Source organism: Haliotis rufescens, unplaced genomic scaffold (genome assembly GCF_023055435.1).
Source record: "Haliotis rufescens isolate VD_foot unplaced genomic scaffold, xgHalRufe1.0.p SCAF_15, whole genome shotgun sequence".
NCBI classification, from domain to species: domain Eukaryota; kingdom Metazoa; phylum Mollusca; class Gastropoda; order Lepetellida; family Haliotidae; genus Haliotis; species Haliotis rufescens.
Window position 1 is genome coordinate 2,347,866 of NW_025963835.1, and position 24,559 is coordinate 2,372,424.

General features: G+C 41.9%; 2 protein-coding genes across 5 annotated transcripts; both read left to right on the forward strand.

The window, feature by feature from the left end:
* Positions 1–420: 420 nt before the first annotated feature.
* Positions 421–9,258, forward strand: LOC124134918 (N-sulphoglucosamine sulphohydrolase-like). Its single transcript, XM_046500012.2, has 7 exons — positions 421–546; positions 1,289–1,421; positions 3,253–3,386; positions 5,615–5,765; positions 6,413–6,648; positions 7,241–7,416; positions 8,293–9,258. The coding sequence occupies exons 1-7, from the start codon at positions 441–443 to the stop codon at positions 8,893–8,895; spliced, it is 1,539 nt and encodes a 512-aa protein (XP_046355968.2). The 5' UTR covers positions 421–440; the 3' UTR covers positions 8,896–9,258.
* Positions 9,259–17,479: 8,221 nt separating this feature from the next.
* On the forward strand, positions 17,480–24,099 carry LOC124134919 (inosine-uridine preferring nucleoside hydrolase-like). Of its 4 annotated transcripts, XR_007220991.1 has the most exons (7): positions 17,664–18,029; positions 18,868–19,074; positions 19,251–19,425; positions 20,004–20,120; positions 20,798–20,931; positions 22,042–22,184; positions 23,067–23,110. XR_007220991.1 is itself a non-coding variant. In XM_046500013.2 (6 exons), the coding sequence occupies exons 2-6, from the start codon at positions 18,901–18,903 to the stop codon at positions 23,391–23,393; spliced, it is 936 nt and encodes a 311-aa protein (XP_046355969.2). In that variant the 5' UTR covers positions 17,480–17,564; positions 18,868–18,900; the 3' UTR covers positions 23,394–24,099. The 4 variants fall into 4 exon arrangements, 3 of the variants coding, with proteins under 3 accessions (XP_046355969.2, XP_048251982.1, XP_046355970.2); XM_046500013.2 differs by lacking the exons at positions 17,664–18,029; positions 20,798–20,931 and adding an exon at positions 17,480–17,564 and having other exon boundaries at positions 23,067–24,099; XM_048396025.1 differs by lacking the exon at positions 22,042–22,184 and having other exon boundaries at positions 17,668–18,029; positions 23,067–24,099.
* The last annotated feature ends 460 nt before the right edge of the window (positions 24,100–24,559 follow it).

A 24,559-nucleotide genomic window follows, 5' to 3' on the forward strand; every position in this document is an offset into this window, starting at 1 on the left:
TAGATGTCTAGAGTCTGTTCGGACACTGGTGTTTGTTCGCGTTTCGGCTTCTATTGGAAGTGCGGCATCGATTGGGGTCCGAGTCTATGGAGGTGTCATGGAGGTGCGGCGTATATTGGGAATCCGGCGTCTATTGTAGGTTAAGCGTGGATTGGAGTTCCGGCTCATATATAAGACCCTGATTCTACTGCCATGGAGGTCCAGCGTCTGTTGGTAACCCGGAGTCTATTGAATGTACCGCGTTTATTAGAGGAAGTATGGTACATGAATCATATAATTTTATCAACCTGAAGACCTTGACCTTACCTGAAGATGACAAAACATTGTTGACTCCTTCATCAAGTGACCTACATAAATCACGATAGACATACAGAGGTATGCTGATCAATATGGATATTGTAGATAACGCGCGCGTCTGTGCTGCCGTTTATCACTACAGTATGCCCAGCAACATGGCGGGGGGTGTTTCAGTATTTTGTCTCTGTGTTGCGCTTATCGTTTGTCACGTCAGTGGACAGACACGTCGCAATGTGCTTCTTATTTATGGTGAGTACCTTGTCATCGTGCTCAAATTGCCAGTAAACGTATGATCCGGGACGAATCTAGCATTCAAAGAGACGACCAGCGGATCCTGGTACGATTAAGGGAAGCAACTCTGGACACTGAATTGCTTGGTTTTGGTCATTTGATCACCCGTAGAGGAAATTCCGAAAGAACACGGGTACACGAATAAGGTAGTGCGTGTGATAGTCGTGGTATAACTAGTGGTAGTTGTCGTGGTATTAATATTGAGTGAGTATGATGTGCAAAACGCCTCTTAGCAAAATATCTTAGTGATATCACAGGGTGTAAGGGGAAAGTAGTACTAGTGGTAATAGTAAATAGTAGTAGTAGTAGTAGTAGTAGTAGTAGTGAGGTGAAATTGGGTTTAACGTCGCGTCCAAGATTATTGCATTTGTATATGGACGTGAATGCACGTGTGTGTGTGGCTGCTTGTACTGGTCCCGATGCCGATTTATAGTGCTAGCTCACTGAGATACCATGCCGCAGTTTAAAGTGAAAACCCTACTCAGACACAGTATACTGACTCCGAGCCGACCAGTCCTTGTTTTAGCCCCTTAATGCCGAGCGCCAGACAGGCTACAACAAGTACCATCTTTTAACGTCTTTTGGTATGACTCGGCCGGGAACCGAACCCCGGACCTTACGCTCCCCGGGCGGACGCTCTAGACCGCGGAGTAGTAGTAGTAGTAGTAGTAGTAGTAGCTATTTGCAAGTGTAACTGCAGGTGACGATGCCGGCTTCCAGATGGGCGCCTACAACAACACGGCCTGCAAGACGCCAAACTTCGACAAGCTGGCCGCCAGGAGCGTCGTCTTCAAACATGGCTACACCTCCGTCAGCAGCTGCTCGCCCAGCAGGTGAACACAGGATTTCCTTTCCGCAGTCATGGCTGTTATAATTTGCAAATGTCCCTTGGTGTAGCTATGTAACTTGCCAGTGTCCAGGCTCGTGTATTTACAGGTATTTACAATATTTCTGAGTGCGGCAAACAAAACAGAAGGTTAATCTTACCACGTAATCTGGAAGTGTCTCAAGCATGTCTACACTTCCGCCAGTAGTTGTTCGTAGAGCAGATGACTTCATCTCTCTTCAAATATATATCCTTGGCAATAAGCTGCATAACGCGCCTTTGTGTGGATTATGCCGTGTCAACAGTAACCATTAGTGAATAACAATATAAATGTATGCACAGTAAACTACGGTAATAACGAACTCAAATAGACCACTAATTTTAGTTCGTTATAACGGTAGTTCGTAATGGGCATATATACAACATCTGTACAGCAAATGGACGGGACCAAAAATTAAGTTCGTAATATCCGTGAGTTCGTTATAAGCGTGTTCGCTATAAACCTTTTTTACTGTACTCTCCCATATGTGGCGAGGTGAGTTGAAAATTGGTTTAAAGATCAAGTAAAGTGAAAAAAATGTAGTGAATATCAATTGCCAAGATATATTAAGTCAATTCCCGAAAGAAAAAATATTTAAATATTCGTAGAAAGTATTTAAATGCCCAAGTGCTGAAATCACACGCTCCGTATTTGGATTCCAAAAAATATTACTTGGCATTGTGAAAAATTAAAATAACAATTGATTGCTGTAACGAGCTTTTTACGACTAACATCCGTGTTGTCCTTACATGTACATACATATGCTCTCTGCCTCATGGCATTCATTCCCCTGATGAAGGAGTAAGCATGTACTCAGAAACGTTGTATTCCTCATAATAGTGAATATGGTTTTACGCCGCTTTTAGCAATATTCCAGCAATATGACGGCGGGGGACACCAGAATTGGGCTTCACACTTTGTACCCATCCTCATGATAAGGTAGTTGACATCCATAAACACTCTTCCTTATGACCAACTTTCTGTTTGGGTACCATAAGCTGTGATTTCTGACTTGTTCAGCAGCTGGCCAAGAGATCATCCCCATCGTGTTTGTTCAAGCAATATACACCCGTACATCCAACATTAGTTTACTTTAAGATATAAAATAATCAGTAAATGAAAAGAATAAGCGCTGTATACAATATTGTCTTATTTGCCCAATTTCCCATTCAACTTTCCATTTACATAATTCAAAGTCCAACTAGGCGTGAGACACCATGGTGATAATCGTTCCGGTTGACAAGAAGTTGTCTCTTCTCCTTCTCATGGGCATAGTCTAGGTTTCCAGGCTTCTTCTTCTCGGGTGGCATCAAACTGCCTGGGTTGTGATCGCAGCATTACCCTGCTCAACCTGCAGTACCTCAATGAATTTGTACTTATTTGGATGCCACCCTCGAGATGACCTGTGGCGTCGTTCTACTGCTCAGGGACATATAGTTGGGCTTCGTGACAAAGTCATCTTTGGTGTAAGTGATGGTGTGGCATCCTCGTTGGGAACATTTCCAAGGAATAGAAGTCTGATGTTTGGTCTTACTAGTGAACTTGTAACTGATCCCTCTTAGAATTGAGAATAAACTGTAAATGAACCTGGGTATTTGCCGAAGTGGAAATCGGTTTCTTGTCTGTAATTCCTTTTATAGCCCAAATTGCAAGTTCACCCACTCATTGATTATGTATTTTCAATGTTTTCACTCAGTACGGTGTATGTGAAAAGAGTCCACGCGATTATTTGGACTCGCCGGGATATAGCTGGATTATTTCTCATTCACATGTCAGAGCTCCTGTTTGTTTGTTCTAGGTCCGTGTTGCTGACTGGCCTTCCCCAGCACCAAAATGGGATGTTTGGTTTGCATCAGGACCCGCATCATTTTAACAGCATGGACTCGGTCCGGGCACTTCCAACTATCCTAAGCAATGCCGGGATCAGAACAGGTACACACACAGACGTTACCTTAGTAACGCAACATGTACACACACGGACAAATACGTCACCTGAGTAACGTAGCAGGTACACACAAGGACAAATACGTTACCTTAGTAACGTAGCAGGTACACACGAGGACAAATACGTTACCCGAGTAACGTAACAGGTACACACAAGGACGAATGCGTTGCCTTAGTAACACAACAGGTACACACACGGACAAATACGTCACCTGAGTAACGCAACAAGTACACACACGGACAAAGACGTTACCTCAGTAACGCAACAGGTATACACACGGACAAAGACGTCACCTTAGTAACGCAACACGTACACACACGGACAAATACATTACCTTAGTAACGCAACAAGTACATACACGGACAAATACGTCACCTGAGTAACGTAGCAGGTACACACAAGGACAAAGACGTTACATTCGTAACGCAACAGGTACACACACGGACAAAGACGTTACCTTCGTAACGCAACAGGTACACACACGGACAAAGACGTTACCTTAGTAACGCAACAGGTACACACACGGACAAAGACGTTACCTTAGTAACGCAACAGGTACACACACGGTCAAAGACGTTGCCTTCGTAACGCAACAGGTGCACACACGGACAAATACGTTACATTCGTAACGCAACACGTACACACACGGACAAAGACGTCACCTTAGTAACGCAACAGGTACACACACGGACAAAGACGTTATCTTCGTAACGGAACACGTATACACACGGACAAAGACGTCACCTTAGTAACGCAACACGTTCACACACGGACAAAGACGTTATCTTCGTAACGGAACAAGTAGACATAGATCAACGAAACCCGTCATTCGCTGCTTGTTCATAACAGGTATTTTTCTATGTATCACTTCAGGGGGCTATGGATCGACCCTAACAAAGGTGTGCCGACCAATGTACGCTCTAGGCTTTTCAGTGCTCTTCTCCAGTTTGCTTAAATCATACAATATTTTAAAAAATCTACAAACTTAAGCGATATATTCCTTAACCAGTCACCTCCAAATACGTATACTTTATTTTACCGAAAGTGAACCTTGAATGAGGATTCAAAAACAGGTACGGGCTTTGCAAACAAAAAAATTACGGCCCCAACAAAAACTTTTTTTGTTTGATCTGGAATGTTTTCATATTCAAAGTAAAGTGTACGCACCAGGAGGTAAGAGACATAAAGAGAAAAATGATATCATACAATGAACGGATGAGAGGATACGGTAGCGTCAGCTGGTACAGAAATATGTTGAAGAACAGGTGTTACTATAATGCCTTTGGTTTTACGTGTTACCAATGTGGCCTATTCATTGGAGGCTTAATGGATTATCAACTATCTAGTCAAATGGCCGAAACTTAGATTAAATATAATTTCAAAATGATTGTCTGTTTAGTTAAAGTGAGAAATAAAATGTTACTCCCTTCCGCATTTTTGTACCTGAAATTATTTAATTATCAAAATTAATTAACAGAATTGACAAAAAGAGAGATTGATCTCAAAATTTTGCTCTTATCCTCATTTATGACATTTTGTTCGACGGATCCTTTAAACCAAGCATTTGCCCAGCTACACGTATGCCTTTGTCTCATAATCTTAATTAACTTGTGATTATATTCTGTTTTCGCCAAGTAAATCCACCTATTATTCAGCCATTTTCGACCTACAGTATGACACACAGCTGCAGCCTGCATCACTGGCGGTCACGTGATCTGGCATCTGTTTTATCAGTTCCAGCAGGTAACTGCAGGTTCATCATTAATTACACGACCTTGATGAACATTTGTCGTGCCGTTGTCTAAAAAACTTCCATGTTAAATCAACGTAGCAGCTCATAAAAGCAAAAAAACATATACATTTTAGATTATTTCATTAATGAAGCAACAGCTTCGACCTTGGGCTGCTACACAGATGCCTGATTAGTCGGTCGCCCCAATCCATGCCAGGCCTATTTGTCGTACTGTTGGCAACGGTAGCTAGCTTGGTATCCGGCATTTAATCAATGTCTTCTTGTATGCATCCCCCGATGGTGTTTCTAGGTTTGTCAGCACCATGTCCGTGCTTGTAGGTTTCACCAAAAACGACAGGCATCTCTTTGGTCTTTCCTTCAAAATAAGGTTGACACGCCGTGGTATAACTGGAATACGTACTGTTCAAAAGCGGCGTTAAACCCAACTCACTCACTCTCTCACTCTCTCACTCACTCTTGTAGGCATCATTGGCAAGAAGCACGTTGGCCCTGATGACGTGTACAAGTTTGACTATGAACAGACAGAAGAGAACAACAACTTGAATCAAGTTGGAAGGAACATCACGTATATGAAGAAATATGTCAGAGAATTCCTCAATGCCAAAGACACTAGGTAATGGCGGGGAATAGGATTCGCTCTGGGGGGTTTCATTACAACTGTTATAACTGTCCCTCCGACATTCATGTGGATGACTTCTGTATGACGAGGCCATGGGACTTATGATTTAATAGGCATGGGTGTGTGATATGGTTGTTGGATTTGGGCGAGGATGTTGTTTGGTGTCGGTTGTGTGGTAGGGGTGGGGAGGTTATGTGTCTGTGTAATGAGGTATGGGTTGGTGGGTTGAGAGTCCAGTGCATAGAATGTGTTTGAGCGTCTGTGTGAGCGCCTGTGTGAGCGCCTGTCTGTTATGTGTGTATCTGTATAAAATGTTTTGAAGCAGAGATTGAAAACATTCAACCCCAAAAATACCATTTTCGACAAAGGCCAAATATGTATGACAAACGTATCTTTTTCAATATAACTAGAACCATCCAGGTCACAGACTAATGCGAGGAGAGGGGCATGTGATCGCCACACCCCGGGAAACATCCTAGTGGGGAATACACGGGCTTCACACAATTCTAACCATTTTGGTAATCGAACCTGGGTCTTGTGTCATAGGCGCCACCCTTCACAGCTATGACATTTAGCTAGGCTGGTTTGACATGATCATATGTTGTTGTGTACTGGCAAAGTGACCTCTCTTGCTGCTTCAGGCCATTTTTCCTGTATCTGGCCTATCACGACCCTCATCGGTGTAGCAATGATCCCAATTTGGGACAGTTCTGTGAACGCTTTGGTGACGGTCAAGAGCATCACGGCGTCATCCCTGACTGGAATCCGGTGACATACAGACCTGAAGATGTGGAAGTGCCATACTACCTGCCGGACACACCCGCCACCCGCCAGGACCTCGCCAACATGTACAAGACCTACAGCAGGATGGACCAAGGTGATGCTTAGTCAGTTGGCCAAAGGACGTATATTCGGTGAGGCGGTTCGTGGTTCGACCTCAGGCTAATCCACGTTGCGATTCTAGCGCCACGACTGCCTTAATCCATACTTTAACATGGACTTATGTTTTCATGGGGATGGTTTGCTGTTCGACCAAGTCCTATTCCACGAAGCGATTCTATAGATCAGCGGCTGTCGCAACACTCATGCTTTAACTTCGACTTGCGATACTGGAATGAGAGCTCTAAAGTTTGTTGTTTGTTTGTTGTTTAACGCCGCACTCAGCAATATTCCAGTATATGTCGGCGGTCTGTAAATAATCGAGTCTGGACCAGACAATCTCAATTAGAATACGATGACGTGCATCAACCAAGTCATAGAGCCTGAACACCCAATCCCGGTAGTCGCCTTTTACGACAAGCACGGATTTCTGAAGACCTGTTATAACCCAGATCTTCACGGTTTGGGCTCTAAAGAAAGAGATGATCTATATTATTGCTTGTACATGAAAATCCTCAGTTAAGTTCTTAGGATAACATTGATCATCGTTATGTAGATATAATTACTTTTTTATTGTATCTGGTATATAGGCCTGGGCTTGTTCCTCAAGGAGCTTGAAGACGCTGGTTTCATCGACAACACCCTCATCCTCTTCTCTTCGGACAACGGCATCCCTTTCCCGGGGGCCAAGACCAATCTGTATGACCCCGGCATGGGGGAGCCGATGATGGTGTCTTCACCACTCCATAAAGAACACTGGGGAAAGGTACATGGAGACAACACCATCATTTGTGCAATGGCACCATTAGGATGTTTGATAAAATGTTACCCCTTTGTCCCAGGATTAGTCGACCCGTCATTACTTGCAAGTTGACTTAGGGCCGTAAAGTTCTGTGAAGAGTTGCGCTCCTTAGTGCATAAGGATCCACTGATCTCTTCGACAGCCTTAACGTCCTCATGGAGTTCAAGTGCTGAACCTCTAGCACAATGGGTTTCGTCGTCATAGAACTGAAATAGTGTTCAAATAGCGTTAAACAGTCTCAGCTGCTTTCAGTAGGGAATGACCGCCTCCGTGGTCTAGTGGTAGAGCGTCCGCCCGGGGAGCGGAAGGTCCGGTGTTCGATCCCCGGCCGCGTCATACCAAAAGACGTTAAAAGATGGTACTTGTTGTTACCCTGTCTGGCGCTCGGCATTAAGGGGCTAAAACAAGGACTGGTCGGCTCGGAGTCAGTATACTCTGTCTGAGTGGGGTATTCATGTTAAACTGCTGCATGGTATCTCAGTGAGCTAACACTATAAATCGGCATCAGTCCGGACTAGTACAAGCAGCCACACAAACACACACACGTACATGCACGTCGCTATATAAGTGCAATAATCTTGGACGCGACGTTAAACCCCATTTCACCTCACCTCACCTTCAGTAGGGAACCGACCATTTAATTTTTTTGTTTTTTTTTGGTTTCAGAATGTCCATCGATTAATGTTTTTGTCAAACTTATTTCTCGATCAATTTCGAGAGCATATAATCAATATAGATTACTGTCGTGCTTGCAAAGCCAAGCTACTGGTTTTGGGTAAATGCAAAAATCTGGTTAAGATGGATTTATAACGATACACGGACACTTATGTATTTGTGCAGGTCACCGAGGCAATGGGAAGCACAATGGACTTTGCACCCACCGTATTGGACTGGTTCAACGTCAGCTATCCTAAATATGAAATGGATGGCAAAGGGCCTGTGACACTCACGGGGAAATCCCTTCTCCCCGTGGCAGCTGACCCAGCCACGAGCCAACCCGTGTATTCCTTCGTCTACTCCAGCCACGATATGCACGAGGTCACAATGTTTTATCCAATGAGGGTCCTCCGTACACAGCAGTATAAATTAATCCACAATTTGAACAGCCATGCTCCTTATCCATTGGCTGGTGACATCTACCAATCACCGACCTTCTTGGATCTTCTGAACCGTACCCATAACAACGTCGATACCCATTGGTTCAAACCACTGAACACTTACTATTACCGCGACCAATGGGAATTGTACGACCACAATGCTGATCCAATGGAGTTGCGTAATTTAGCTAACATAACAGAATACCAGTCAGTACTAACCAGCATGAAAAAACAATTGTTTGGATGGCAGACAGTAACCAAAGACCCCTGGCGATGTTATCCAGCAGGTGTGTTGGAGGGGGACGGTTGTGGTCCGCTGTATAATGGGGAGTCTCCATCTGTGTAAGAACATTTGGACAAGAAACTTATAGCCTGCAGAAGATGATTAAACGATTTGAAAGTTCCAAAGTATTCGTTTACTTTTCCCTATATCTTGTTATGATTTCTTTTTGTTCATGTGATGTAAACTTTGAAAAAAAACCTTGCTTTTTTCATCAATTCGTATTTGGTGTATCTTATGACGTCATCACACTTAATTAAGAATGTTTTTTTCTGTTCTTGCCAACATTGTCATGCTAAGCTGCATATAGATAAAGAAAAAAATAACATTACCGAAATGTAAGGTTGGGTAAATTTTTGGAGTAGTGTAAATAAATGTTTATGTATTTCGCAATGTGGAAATTTCTGATATAAATATTACTTGCCTTTCCAATGTCTGAAAATTCTGATTTTTTCGTTTGAATTATTCAGTACAAATAATCAATATGGCAGCACCTGGCGTTGATGTTAACGTGATAGCGTGGAACGATTTATTACGTCCCAGTCATCTGCAGCTGCCAGGCGAGTTTGTGTTATTAACGACAACGAATTCCACCGCAATTTCATTTGCTTAGTTGATCTGTAAACGTTCTAGAGATAACCACAGACTCTGTCAATGAGTGAATATTATTCACCAATGGGAGTAAACAATATTGTATCAATATCACTGCATCTTGTAAATAACGAGCTCTGTAAAACATGATCACGCTCATGGTGCTGACAGACTGGGATCCGCATCTTCATCTCGAATTCGAACATATTTCCAGCGGATCCTGGATAGGTTAAGGAACGCAACTCTGTTCAACGATTTCAAAAGAGCACCTTCACTCCGCCTCAATGTCTTCATATGAAGAGGGGCGGTGGGGTAGCCTAGTGGTTAAGCATTCGCTTGTCACGCCGAAGACCTGGGTTCGATTCCCCACATGGGTACAATGTGTGAAGCCCATTTCTGGTGTCTCCCGCCGTGTTATTTTTGGAATATTGCTATCGGCGAAAAACATACTCACTTACTCACTCATCTGAAGTGAATTAGATTCGTTCTGAAAGAAACTACATGTTGCTTAACACGTAGCAATATTCCGTCTATTCGATGGCGGTGTGTACATAATTAGGTCTGGTCCGGACAAATCAGTTATTGATATTTTAGGCAGTGTCGTGATACTGCTTCATGCTATCAATCAAGTCATAGAACCGGAACCGTTTTAGTCGTCCTTTTTGACAAACATTGGTTACCGAGGACCAATTCTCCTTCTGAATCTCACCACGGAAGACCATGAGGAATAGTTAAGGCTTCAACCTTATTTTCACTAAACTTGTGAGTTCAAATATGTACCGTTTGTACATCATATCATATAAGGGTGCACGGATGATCAAGTTGTCTTAGGCGCACGAGTGAAAATATCTCACGAAAAGAGAGAAACATCGAAAATCCTATTTATATATTATATGCTTTTTGTGTAGATTTCTACCGGGAAATTGGAATTATTTTATGACAAATCTAAAACCTTGAAACGTTTCACTACCTCTTGTAAGTGCGACTTAAAAAGCAGTCCCTTGTTTGCAAAAATATTAATAAAAGTATCCAAAAATATTTTATGTCATTAAAATTCTTTATCATAAATTTGGATATGAATATATGCAAAATGAACTTCAACATTCTATGTTCTTGAAATCTTCGAGACTGTCGTTATAAGCGAAAGAATACACAAATGACAAGTGACACATATGGCGATTGACGAGTTAAATGAGAAATTTACAGTTTATAACGAAACATTTTCAAAAGAATAACAAATGGCAAGAACCGATATTAACTCCATAAATGACCATCTGTCACTATTTTGCCATGTCAATGTGGAACTAACGTAACGTACCTCTAACGTTACTCAACAGTTTGCGTATTGGCTAAAAGGGAGATAATTGGTGGGAAGGTAACTCTTGTAAGACAATAGTTCTGTCACAGTGTTATCTTCACTGCAGAGAAACATCAAGTTTATTTTCAGTGCAATGAGAATATCACTGTGTCACACTGAAGCATATGATAATAACTAATAGTCGGGGTAGGATAAGTTTTATTCCATACTGAAAGGCCTCAGGCCCATAGTTCAAGTTTGTTTTCGGAAGTGGTTACAGATCCGTTTAACAGGTCATATTCTAATTAACATAGCATGATAAATGAACATTGATAGATTTTTTTAGAGTATCTTTATCAGTTGTTGACATGATCGTTATAATTTTTTGTAGAGTGGGATGTACATAACAAGGCAGATCAGTATATTTTCTTCTAAGGTGGTCGTATTTTGGACAAACTAACAGAAAATGAAACTCATCTTCAATCACATTTAAACCACGTTGCTCACATATTCTCAATTCTCTCGCTATGTTTCCATGCCTGCCTACATCGATCCTAAGTCTATGACAGCTGCATCTAAATTGTGCTAAACTTATTCTAAACCTTTTAAGGTTGATGCCAAACAAATAGTATTCTGGGGAAATTGTTGTCTTGAAAAGCTTGTAATAATTGCATTTTTCTGAACTTGAAACATGCGATGCCCATTTTTGTAAGTATGTGTCCTTAAGTCTGCCCATTTTTGTAAGTATATATCCTTAAGTCTTTGGCGTAAAGATACTAAAAATGAATCTGTTGATTATGCCAAACATACCCATAGCCGCAATCATTTGATAACGACTTTACATGATAGATGATATACCCAATTGCTGATTCAATGTTTTTCATACAATAAAATCATATTGTAACATTTTCTAGGTAATCTATCAATAGGCATTTTAAGAATCTTGAACCAATACTTGAGAATTCTAATATGTTGAAATATGTAAAGTGGTACACGTCCACATTCACCATATACCATAACACTCGATGTAGAGTTTTTTACGCCAAGGAATCGTTTACAAGCATATAGATGGACCAGTTCAATAGTTCTGTATTCAGTACGCCCCAGACCTCTGCTCAATATAAAAGAATTGGAGTATTTTTGTATCAAATATTTAAAAAAAGGTTTACCAATACCAATCCTTAATATAATTCGAAATATATTGCCTCTTAATTACTTGGATTAATGATACAACTTCATACTAATTATCTAAATAAATATCATAATTGCATGCCTATGATAAGAGGGTTTTTGTTTTGTTTTGTTTTGACTATTGTTTTGGACCGCAACCTAATGACATACAATAGAATACATCTGAATACACAAGTCCGGTTAGAAAACAACAATCCTTTTGGACTAACAATCACAATTTGATAACATAACACACTGGTTTCTAACTAAAACTATTTGAGGAGTAACGCATATGTAATGTTTTCAGACTTGTCGCGGGTTATCACCCTATTGAACTCTCTAATGAGGGTTTGTCAAATATTACTTTCCATGAATTCATGATACCGTGAATATCATGGACAATGTACCCGGGACAATAATTCTCAGAACCACGAACAGCATCGACAAATTTAAAAGGGTCACATCCTTGCGAAAATTACAATAAATCACAATGTTGTGAATAGTACAATTACAGAGGCGTCACACCAATATCTCACTATTTCTTAACATAACATGAAGGATTGACAATTCAAAAGGGCCACACACCAACGTGGTTCTCTATAATTCTCAATATAATATGAAGGATAGACAATTTGAAAGGGTCACACCAATGTAATTCTTCATAACTATCAATATAATATAAAGGAAGAAAAAATTCGAAAGGGTCACACACCAGTGTAATACTTCATAACTATCAATATAATATATAAAGGATAGACAATTTGAAAGGGTCACACACCAATGTAATACTTTATGACTATCAATATAATATAAAGGAAGGACAATTCGAAAAGGTCACACACCAGTGTAATACTTCATGACTATCAATATAATATAAAGGATGGACAATTCGAAAGGGTCACACACCAATGTAATACTTTATGACTATCAATATAATATAAAGGAAGGACAATTCGAAAAGGCCACACACCAGTGTAATACTTCATGACTATCAATATAATATAAAGGAAGGACAATTTGAAAGGGTCACACACCAATGTAATACTTTATGACTATCAATATAATATAAAGGAAGGACAATTCGAAAAGGTCACACACCAGTGTAATAGTTCATAACTATCAATATAATATATAGGACAGACAATTTGAAAGGGTCACACACCAATGTAATACTTCATAACTATCAATATAATATAAAGGATAGACAACTTGAAAGGGTGTCACTTCTATTTCATTCCCGGGGAGATATACATCCCGTCCGATTATTGATTTCTCACAACAATTTACACTCAAGGGCATCTCAATGGATAAATGTATAATAGCGAATAAAATGTTATGTACATAATCATGTATGCGACACTGTGCAGCCCTGAGCCACGGCTCGTTCAAAAAGGAGCAGCCAGCCAATACATAACTGTCACAGTCGATGTTGTTTCTGGTTGTTATTGTGTGCTTTGTGGTTTTATGTTTGTGTGTGTGTATATGGGTGGGTTGGTGGGGGTAATTTAAGAATATCAAGCACCATGAGTGTAACTTGGATTTGCCTTTGGGTAGGTGAGTCTAAATGTTGAGGGAGGAATATAGGCCCCCATTGGTCTGTGGTGATTGAATGAGTGAGTGAGGTTTAACGCCGCTTTTAACAGTATTCCAGTTATATCGCGGCGTGTCAGCTTAATGTGGGAGGAAAGCCCAAAGTGATGCAGGTCTCAGACGTTTACCACTTCGGTGAAACCCACGAGCACGGGTATGGTGCTGACAAACCAAGAAACGTAATCGAGGCGAACCGGGATTCGAACCCACAATCATAGGTTTCAGGCGTGCCAAAGGGACGCAACTCTGCACAGCGAATCGCGGCGCCTTAGACGACTGGACCACCCGTGCCCCCCCCCCCCCCCCCCCCCCCCCCCCCCCCCCGGTTACTGAAGACCTATTCTACCCCGGATCTTTACGGGTCTGGTGGCGATTGATGCCTGTGCACCAGCCTCGGCTATACTCTCATCTGACAAGAATCCGCCTAAAAGGCTATACTCTCTAATGACAAGAATCCGCCTAAAAGGCTATACTCTCATCTTGTACTGCTTGTACTAGCACTTGACGTAATGCCGATTTTATAGTGTTAGCCCACTGAGATACCATGTTGCAGTTAACATTGATACCCTACTCAGACACAGTATACTGACTCCGAGCTGACCAATACTTGTACTAGTCAAGAATAATGCCGATTTTATAGTGTTAGCCCACTGAGATTCCATGTTGAAGTTAACTTGGATACCCCACTAGGACACAGCGAACTGACTCCGAGCCGACCAGTACTTGTACTAGTCCAAACTAATGCCAATTTTATAGTGCTAGCCCACTGAGATACTATGTTGCAGACACAGTATACTGACCCCGAGCCGACCAGTCCTTGTTTTAGCCCCTTAATGTCTAGCGCCAGGCAGGGTAACAACAAATACCATCTTTTAACGTCTTTTGATATGACGCGCCCGGGGATCGAATCCCCGACCTTCCGCTCTCCCACTAGACCAGGAGGCTGTCTTGTTGTGAAAAGCTTGCTAGCAGAATTTCCAACTGACTGGGGTACTGTCTACTTGGTTTGTGGGGCATACCTCCATATTCTTGGCATCATGTGGACGGCTGTGATACCTGACAATATGTCCCTGTTGGTGACAACAGTAAAAGTTATCAGCCTGTCCCTGCATTCGCGAGGATGGAAGTGTAACATACCACCACATCCCCTACACATATAAGGGCCCGTTCTGCATAGAGTTTCACGGAGAGGAAAAACTTTCTGATAATTTGTTTTCCTGTTGAGTGAAACGGCTATTGAGGCCATTTGAGGTTTTCCCTGGGTTATAACTTTTATTCCGAGGAGGGTAAAACGTTTGCTGTGTGTGTGCTGCTGGGGAGCTCAGGGCAGGTCTGTGTGTCTTGTGGGGTTTGATCATGTAGGTACTGGCTCAAATCAACAACATTTACTGGTTGGAGTGAAGACTGTCGCAAATTTGTTGTCAACTCGTCCAGCAGCTGTTGCTCAGTAAGTTAATAGCATGCAGTACTCTCGACTCGTCCTCGGGGCAGTGGTAGCGTCAGCGATTTCTGCGGTCTGTATAACTTCAGCAAGTGCAGAGTGTGGTCTTTGTAAGTACAATTCCTTTTACTTTTTGACATGTATTTCCAAGAACGAGACCCCTGACGAAATCATCATTATTCCGGTCAATTATGGCTGCTTGTGTCTGACCACTTGTAGGACGTTCGCAAACGGCCCTGACAGTTGTTGGTTCCTGTCCATCAGATCATTGGCCCTTTTCAGCTTAACATTGAGTTGGGAGCATATCCTTGTAAGAACGTTTTCCTTAAAATTTGCCAAGAGCAATTGTCCCCAGACAGTGTTCCCTCGAACCAGTGTGATGCCTTGGATTATCCAATGTAGGTATTGGGGAAATAGTTCTTCTACAATAGCACTCAAGTTTCTTCAACCATCCCTGGCCTCTAACTTGAACAACAGTTGCTGTGTGTGGTCGGGGTGCTAAAATATCAGTTTGCAACATTTGCGATTTTGCTGCAGTAGAAGTGAATGGTGACCATCCGACCGGTAGTGGGGTTGGCCAGTACTGGCCTGCTAATTATGGCTGAAGTGGTATCTAGATCAGATGGAGCGACCTTATTCGTGAATCGCAATGAGAATAGGGCCACAAACCTGTACTGGTGGCAGCTGCTGTTAAACACTGTTGATTGACAGGGCTGATGGAGTTTGGGTTTTCTCTATCGGTGGGTGTCAGGGTCCCGTTCTTTCAAATTAGTATTTAATGCAATGTAATAATATATGGCTCACCTTGTTTGAAGGCCCTATCCAAAGGAACTATTTTGCACTATATAAAAGGTCAGAATGTCACACAGAGAGTTCTGTCTGGCACTTTCGGCACGGTGTCTCCTCTCCAAGGTCTATGTTCCCTGACAATCAGTCACCTCACAACGCCTGCTGGCACCCTCAAAGCCTGTTATTTGTGCAGTCAGTGCAACCTTCGCCAGTACCTCACATTGCCTCGTTGGCACCCTAAAAACCTCTGTTATTTGTGCAATCAATTGTGCAACCGGCGCACAGTCCCCCCACAACGCCTGCTGGAACCCTCACAACCTCTGTTATTTGTGCAATCAATCGTGCAACGGCCAACAGTCCCCTCACAACCTCTGTTATTTGTGCAATCAATCGTGCAACGGCCAACAGTCCCATCACACCACGCCTGTTGGCAGCCACCAACTCACGTGCCCTCTGTTAGTGTCAGTTCTAGAGGGCCCTTTGACCTTCACCGTAGTTCCCTAAGCAATCACAAGAGGGTGTTCCTCTCTTTACAGCTTTTATTCACTCTTTGTGATGCTGGTCAAACCCACGATATTTGTCAATTAATTAACAGATTTCGGCGGCAAGGCTTTAGTCTCACTCGAAATACTGGTGCCTCAGACTGGTTTCTGGTTCGGAAGATAGTGACAACAAGACAAGAGCGGGGCGCACCACACACACGAGCTTGAGGTCCGCTCTTCCTTTAAAACCTGGTCCCTACGTCAAAACTATCATCGTTCTAATTTACCATTGGACTATTCCACCCCTCTAGTCGTTCTTACCTCCATGCCTTATCTGACATTCCGTTAGGCGGATTCCGAGTTGGTAACTGGAAAGGAGTGCCCAATGTCTGACAGTTCTGGTGCTATTTCCAAATCCCAGTCCCACTTATGCCTTCACCTAAGAGTACGATATACCTACTCAACAATAGTACCTTATAAGAATTCTAAATATATTCCCATTTGATAACATGGATTAATTATACGACTTCACACTAATTATCCAAATAAATATTATGTCTGTAATGGGAGTGGGTGTGAATAACATTGCAGGAGTGACAGAAAAGCTGATGGTTAACAAGGGCGGGTGCTTGAATGGGAGCGTGAGCTAATTTTGCGTCTTTTGTTTGCTGTTTAACTCAGCAATATTCCAGCTATATGATGGCGGTCTGTAAATAATCGAGTCGGGACCAGACAATCCAGTGATTGACATCATGAGCATCGATCAAAGCAATTTGGATGCGATGACAGCATCAACCAAGTCAGCGGTCCCTATCCTGTTAGTCGCCTCCTACGACAAGCATAGTCGCCTGTTACGGCAAGCATGGGTTGCTGATGACGTATTCTACCCCGGATCTTCACAGGTCCTAATTGTACGTGTGAGGATTTAGGGGAAGCTCTCAAAAGGAACTAAGGAAGTATTATAAACACGAACATGTACGCTATATATATATATTAGCATTCGAAATAAATTCCCTTTTGATAGCATGGATTAATGATACTTCACACTAATTATCGAAATGAATGTTATAATTTCATGTCTGTAATAGGAGTGGATGAATATATATATATATATATATATATATATATATATATATATATATATATATATATTGAACAAAGCACACACACACACACACACACACACACACAAGTGACTACATGTACAATAACTGGCTTGCATATAAAGTACAAAAAGTTAGCTGATATCGCTGACAGTAAACCAGATCACGTCGTTTTCGAAAGTGCGAGCTCACGACTTGTCCTTTGACCTCAATACGAATCGTGACCTGGGAAGCCCCAGCTAGCGTTCAGCTTGCTTGTCATCTATTAGCAGGTAAGATGCCTGCGTATTGTTCTAACACTGAAGCATTATATACCCCTTGTGCGATATTGATGTAGTGAGTTGAGCTATTCAGCCCACCGCACACGATTCCACTGCACTACAAGCACGTGTTCAGTTGTGCACAGCACAGGACCATGTGACAGACATATTCAGCCTCGTCTGCGAGTTTGTTTGTTACATGGTCCGGTGAGTTGTGATAATACTGGTGTTCAAGTTTCCAGCACAGGTTTAGTTCCCAAAGGGCCTGGCTTGTAAATTCCAAATGTTATCAAAGAACGCGATCATATGAATAATGCGCAACAGGCAGAATAAGGAACACGAGAGACCTTTTCAGTGATTTAAAAATATCGGGCTTGCAGACAAGGAGGAAGGGAGGCCACTCCAAAAGTTGACATTCTGAACACTCGATTGAAATGAATTCACATTTAGAGTTCGATCCCCAGATCTACCAGTAAGGCAAATAAACGTGACTTCGATCTTTTTTTGTTTTAGTAATTATTTATCTAATGTGTGTCGTTACATAAATGACACAATAGGGGAATAGTCTTATATAGATGTACGTGAATTACTTAAATTACAAAATTACCCTTAGCAAAATACTCAACTTTGGATAGAATTATCAGAGTGTGCAGGCGGTGGCTTTTTTTAGCTTGATTATCAAGTTATGAGTAATTTGTGATTCGTAACAAAGTTTAAAGGTTGAGTAAAGTATCACCTTATGATTTGCCTTGTAAACACAGACATTACCTTATGATTCAGCTTAATCTTAACAATTGTGCCATATCTATTTATTGAGTCGTAATTAACCCTTTTTTTCTATTTATTTTTGTTGTGATTTTTTAATACGGATAATTCGTCCAACCTTTAAACAGGCTTGTCAAAGACCCTATAAAACATGTACTAATTCTGAGCTAATTTAAAAAAAAGAAAGATTATATTTCATCTTAGTAAAAATGTCACGGAGTTAATAATACACTAAAGCCTATCGTTTAATCTTCGAAACAGTTACGTTGTCATTTCCATAACGTGTCCTGGCCAGCGGACTGTTGGTGGTTCGATACCCGGCCGCTTCATATAAAAAATGTTAAAACATGGTACTTGTTGTTGCCCTGCCTGACGCTCGGCAAACGATAAAATAAGGACAGCTCAACTCGGAGTCTTTTTGTTCAATAATCTTGAACGCGACGTTAATCTCATCTCGCCTCTCTTCACCATTAGTATATTATTGTAAATGTATGATATTGTGTCTTAACGTTGCCGAAAACAACCACTGTACTGACATCTCTTTTTCAAGGTCAAATAACAGTGCAACTTCAAAAGGAGAAATATGAAGGTGATTGTTGACGTAGACACCGGGATTGACGACGCCACGGCGTTGATGCTGCTGCTGTCGCGAGCTGATGTGGAGGTCTTGGCGATCACGTGTGTACGGGGAAATATAGACCTAGACAAAGTGTGCGTCAACACGCTCCGAGTCCTCAAGGAATGTGGCAAGCAGGATGTGAGTATGTGACAGACATGTACATCACAACTTACGGAGCACATATTGCTGAGTGCAGAGTTAAACAACAAACAAACAGAAGCACACACAGAATTTATTTTTTAATCTATGTAATTTTGCCACTGTCATTAACTTACACAACCCTCCTCACTAAGTGCCCGCCCCCTGTGGCTCAGATTCCTGTATACAGAGGTGCAGATCGCCCCATCCTTGACAACGAAACGGATGCGTCTCACTTTCACGGGGTGGACGGAATGGGTGACGTCACGTGGTCCGAGGAGGTGGATATCGCAGACCTACAGTCGGAACATGCTGTAATGGCTATACTAAGACTTATCAACAAGTATCCAGGTATGACGTTATATTTGTTATTTATTTGGTTTACAGTCAAACAACCAGGAATGCAGGACAAAATCTAGTGGTGAATGAATTAATTAACGCCCTGTCTGATAATCAAGGTAATGAAAAGGAAATATCGCAAGTTGTTAACCTGACTGACTGCGACAAGTTCAATGACCCGTAATTGTTTGCTCAAATATTCACAGATTCACCGTTACTTCAACCCATGTGTGCCTTTGTTCCTAAATTTTTAAAAATTTGAAACAATTCTGTAACATATCACCAAAGTGCCATGCGAAAAAAAAATAGTGACTTTGAAATTTGTTTTTATTTCGCATCCCAGTGACCTTATACATGCTTACAAACCCGAAATATATTATCTAGTTTTATTTGGAATTTATTTTTATCCCTATTTCGACCACCGGCCAATGGTTTTAAGAAACAGAAATCCGTAAACCATCTTATGAATAGATAAGTGTTATGGTTTGTTTTTAATTTTGAAGACATAAATCATTATACTGTGATTCCTAAATAATTAATTTGGTTCTCGAAAATTGAATAATGCAACTTCTGTGATCGTTACGGCATAGGGGAGATAACTCTAATTCCCCTGGGGCCTCTGACCAACATCGCCCTTGCGTTGCGCCTTGATCCAGACCTTGGACAGAAACTAAAGGAGGTGTTTATCATGGGAGGTAATATTGAAGGTAAGGGACCGAGCATTGGATTTTCGGTATTTTTTTGGTTTGTCTTTTAATGTATCTTTTTCTTTTTATCTTTTAGTTATTTTGAGAAGGGGGGGGGGGGGGGGGGGGGGGCTTTACCATCACACACACGCACACACACTCTCTCTCACACACAAATAACACAAACGCACACACTCTCACACATATCACATACACACACTCTCTCACACACATATCACACGCACACTCTCACACACTCACACACTCTCACACAAATATCACACACTCCCTCTCACGCACATATCACTCACACACACTCTCACACATATCACACACACAAACACACACACACACTCTCACACACATATCACATACACACATTCTCTCTCTCTCACACACACACTCTCTCTCTTTCACACACATATCACACACACACACTCTCTCTCTCTCTCTCACACACACACACAAACACACCTTCATTCTAGGCACATTGTAAGTTAAAAGTGTGTGTCTCGAAGGATTTAAAGAAAAAGGTAACTTCTCTGACAAAGACTCTATTATTTTACCAGTATTGATATACATGTATGTACCTGCAATTTCTGACCATATGGTTCGAAACCCAAGTAATTGGCCACAATTTAATTATAAGAATATAATCACACTATGTATACAAACTTCTTTGTGTGATTTGTTTCCAGGTAAGGGAAGACTGAGCACATCAGCTGAGCACAACTTCTACTGTGACTGTGAGGCAGCCTTTATTTCACTGAGAGAGCTGAAGAATATAGCTATCCTCCCGTATGAGGTTTGCCTCGATACAAACATCCCCTGGGTAGGTTCTAGGTGTGTAGTCAGATAAGTAACCAGGTGAACATGCCCATCGCCTAAAGCCTAAAGCCCAACACATTGGCTCTAGAATTACCACAGCCGTCTAGTCATAGAAGTAGTGTTTGAACATAAACCTCTAACTATAGCGTCCGACTATGTGATCTGGTAGATAGAGCCTCCGAACGGTCGGTAGTTCGATCCTCGGCCGCGTCGTACCAAAATATGTTTAAATATGGTACTCTCTGTTACACTGCCTGGCGCGCGCACACACACGCACGCACGCACGCTCGCACACATGCATGTCGGTGAATAAGTGCAAATAACATTGACCGCGGCGTTAAACCTCATTTCATGTCAGTCAGTTGGGTTTTACCTTGTGTAGAAACATGCCAGTTTGGTAACGGCGGGGGTCCCAGCATTAGGCTTGACGTGTCGCACTCACGTAGGACGAACCAACACTTGCACCACAAGGCCACCACACATCTCTGGCTGTAACCCACGTTGTGTCGCCTGTATTGATTGGATTGGATTGGATTTGAAATGACCATAATAATGGCGTGATCTGAAATGAAACTGGGTTTAACATTAAAAATTATGGCGCTGATGTAGCCTCTTACCTTCTCGTGTGTGTGTGTGTGTGTGTGTGTGTGTGTGTGTGCGTGCGTGAGTGCGTGTGTGTGGGTGTGTGTGGGTGTCTGTCTGTCTGTGTTTGTTTACTGTCAGTTTTATAGAATTAACTAACTTTGATACCATATCCCAGCTTAACATGGATACCAAACTCTGACACAATGCACTGACTCCGAGCTGACCAGTCCCTTGTTTATCCCCTTAATACTGAGCGCCAGGCAGGGTAACAACAAGTGCCATCTTGCTGACAGACTAAGGATCATGATCTTCACGTTTCTAGGGTCGAACTTATGACCAGCGGGTCCTGTAGGGCTATTGAACGCAACTCGGTTCAGCTAGATGATAATTACCTTTACTATGCCTCAATGTCTTCATACGAACAGAGGCCCGGGAAGACTGCCAAGTCCCACAATACCATTGTTGTAGATCTCACAGAGACAGACGGGTGAACGATTAGGTACTTCCGAACTGCTTTGTTTTCTTTCAGCTCGTGGAAACGTCACGGTTTCGTCGGAGTTCAACTTTTATATCGACCCTGAAGCCGCATACATCTGCCTGAGTTCGCTAAAGGCCCCACTGTCTATTATTCCGTGGGAGGTTTGTCTGGATACACAGAGGCAGATACCATGGGTATGGATATGAACTACCTTAATGAATGCTGACGGAAGTTTGCATGCTACTGACGCGTTGCGGCGTAAAACCGAATCAGCACTTTCTCCACAAAGTCACGCGTAATCTCGTGGTCTAAGCCACCGATATTACGAATTTTTTCCCCTCGAGTTGCCAGGATCCGCTGAATGTGGATTATGATCCTCGGTCTGTTATTTGCATTCAGAGCACTCTTCGCTAGCTCGAGACTATTAGATTTAGGTAGTCAAATCAAGTGATGGGAGTCGAGTAGTATAGGGAAGGGGGGCTTCTGAACCACTGCCACCAAGACCAGATTCATAACCCAACACTGTTACTACAGAGGTCATTTCCCCCGCATTAACGTGTTGGGGTATGAATCTGGTATAGGTGGCAGCGGTCCAGAAACCCCATTCCCTATACTACTACTTGTCGCCATTGCCTTGTAGCATTTGAGAGTTTTAATTCTAAGTGCTTTTGAGTTTCTACATACTGACAATAAATAGATGGTAAACATGTTTGTCTCGCTCAAGCAGAAATAGTTACAAACTCTAAGGACTGGTGAAGTAATGTTCCCATAAGTCTTCTCAGCTACTTTTTATAACGGAATTCCCAAAGGCTGACACAGGTTCCCTTTGTTAGAGTCGACGAATGAGGCTTGAGATGTTAAGGTGTTACCTGATTAATTGTGTCATGGCCTGGATATTTGCTCATGCTATCTACCATTGATAATGCAGATATCTTGATAATAATGGAATATACGACTTCTTGTAAACGTCTGAGAGAATCTAATCGTCGTGGTCAAATCATAAAGATTTTTAACTCTCATAAAATCTGCATGTTAAGTACAAACCGTATTCAATTTATTTTCGCACATATTTGTAGGCTGTCTACGACAAATGGATCGGCCTAGGCACCCCGAGAGCTAACTTCTTTAAGAAAATCACCGAACATTGGATTGAGAAAGTCAAGAGCAGACGACAACCTGGTTTCCGGTCATGTGATCTTTTTGCCATGACAACAGTGCTGGACAGGGAAAGCATATTGGACAAGGAGGCTGTTCATGCAACTGTGGAGCTACACGGACACCTGACCCGAGGTCAAATGGTCGTTGACTGGAAGGATAGAATGGGCAATGAGCCAAATGTGACGATAATTAAGAAAATCTGTGTTGAGAAGGTGAAGCAGTTTGTACTGGACATGCTTCAATGATAATACCGCTTCAGCTATCTTCACCAGGGTATCCTACCCTTTGTTACACATGCAATTTGTCACACAGCTCAAATGTAAGGTGAAATTGGGTTTGACGTCGCGTCCAAGATTATTGCACTTCTATAGCGACGTGCATGCACATGTGTGTGTATGTGTATGGCTCTTGTATGGTCACAAATTCTTCACTATTCAGCACTGTATTACGTTACTTCATCATACATATTAATATACATGGGTTGAGCGGGTAGTCGAGTGGTTAAAACGTTTGCTCGCCACACCGAAGACTCGGGTCGGATTGTCAACATGGGTACAATGTGTGAGGCCCATTTTAGTGTTTTTCCCTCATCCAAGGGTCTTATTAGACAGTGAGTTTTTTTATAATGAGTTTTATTCTATTGCTTGTATCACAATTTTTTGGATTTATTTTCCAGTTTGTTTTCCAATATGAATAAGTTATCTAAACTGTCACTCAGGTTCTCAGCATCTAATTTCACGCAGATCGGCCTAATTATAAGTAAGCTGGACAATTCCATCACAACTGGCAAAATCTGAGTGCATAACAAATGGTATGTGTAACTTATGGGGGACTTGTCACAAGTCGGTGTGATCATTACTGTTTTCAGGGAGTGGTGGTGGATATAATGCACACGCGTATATACACAGACGTTATATTAAGGTTGAAGGTTTAAATAAACCATCAAAGTGACCCTCTTCATGTTGTTTGTCGTTGAACGCCGCGCTCAGCAATATTACAGCTACATGACCACAGTCTGTCAATAATCGAGTCTAGATCAGACAATCCAGATATTGAATTCATAAGCATTAAACCACACAAATTGGATACGATGACATGCATCAACCAGGTCAGCGAGCCTGACTTCAAGATCTAGTTAGTCGTCTCTTACTAAAGGCATAGGTTGTTGTAGACCCTTTTCGCGCCCGCCCGGATCTTCTTTCATGTATGCTTTTAGTGATGAATTGTTTTTATGAGTTTGGTTGAATGAGTAAACGAGTGAAAAGCTAGCTGGTTGCCTCAGTGCTTGTAATCGATCCCAGGTGAACCACAAACCCACCCTCGGTCTCCATATTGATACCATTGACTGAAGGTCACTTCTGAGTTTTAGAAAACTTAAGACAACTGAAATGTATTCAAGATGTTTGAAGCC

Excerpts from the sequence above, each read along its gene's own strand:
- LOC124134918 (XM_046500012.2), top strand. The coding sequence starts at position 441 with ATGCCCAGCAACATGGCGGGGGGTGTTTCAGTATTTTGTCTCTGTGTT. Across the intron at positions 1,422-3,252 it reads AGCAGCTGCTCGCCCAGCAG|GTCCGTGTTGCTGACTGGCC; the intron begins GTGAACACAGGA and ends TGTTTGTTCTAG. Across the intron at positions 6,649-7,240 it reads CTACAGCAGGATGGACCAAG|GCCTGGGCTTGTTCCTCAAG; the intron begins GTGATGCTTAGT and ends TCTGGTATATAG.
- LOC124134919 (XM_046500013.2), top strand. The coding sequence starts at position 18,901 with ATGAAGGTGATTGTTGACGTAGACACCGGGATTGACGACGCCACGGCG. Across the intron at positions 20,121-22,041 it reads CATGGGAGGTAATATTGAAG|CTCGTGGAAACGTCACGGTT; the intron begins GTAAGGGACCGA and ends GTTTTCTTTCAG. Across the intron at positions 22,185-23,066 it reads CACAGAGGCAGATACCATGG|GCTGTCTACGACAAATGGAT; the intron begins GTATGGATATGA and ends ACATATTTGTAG.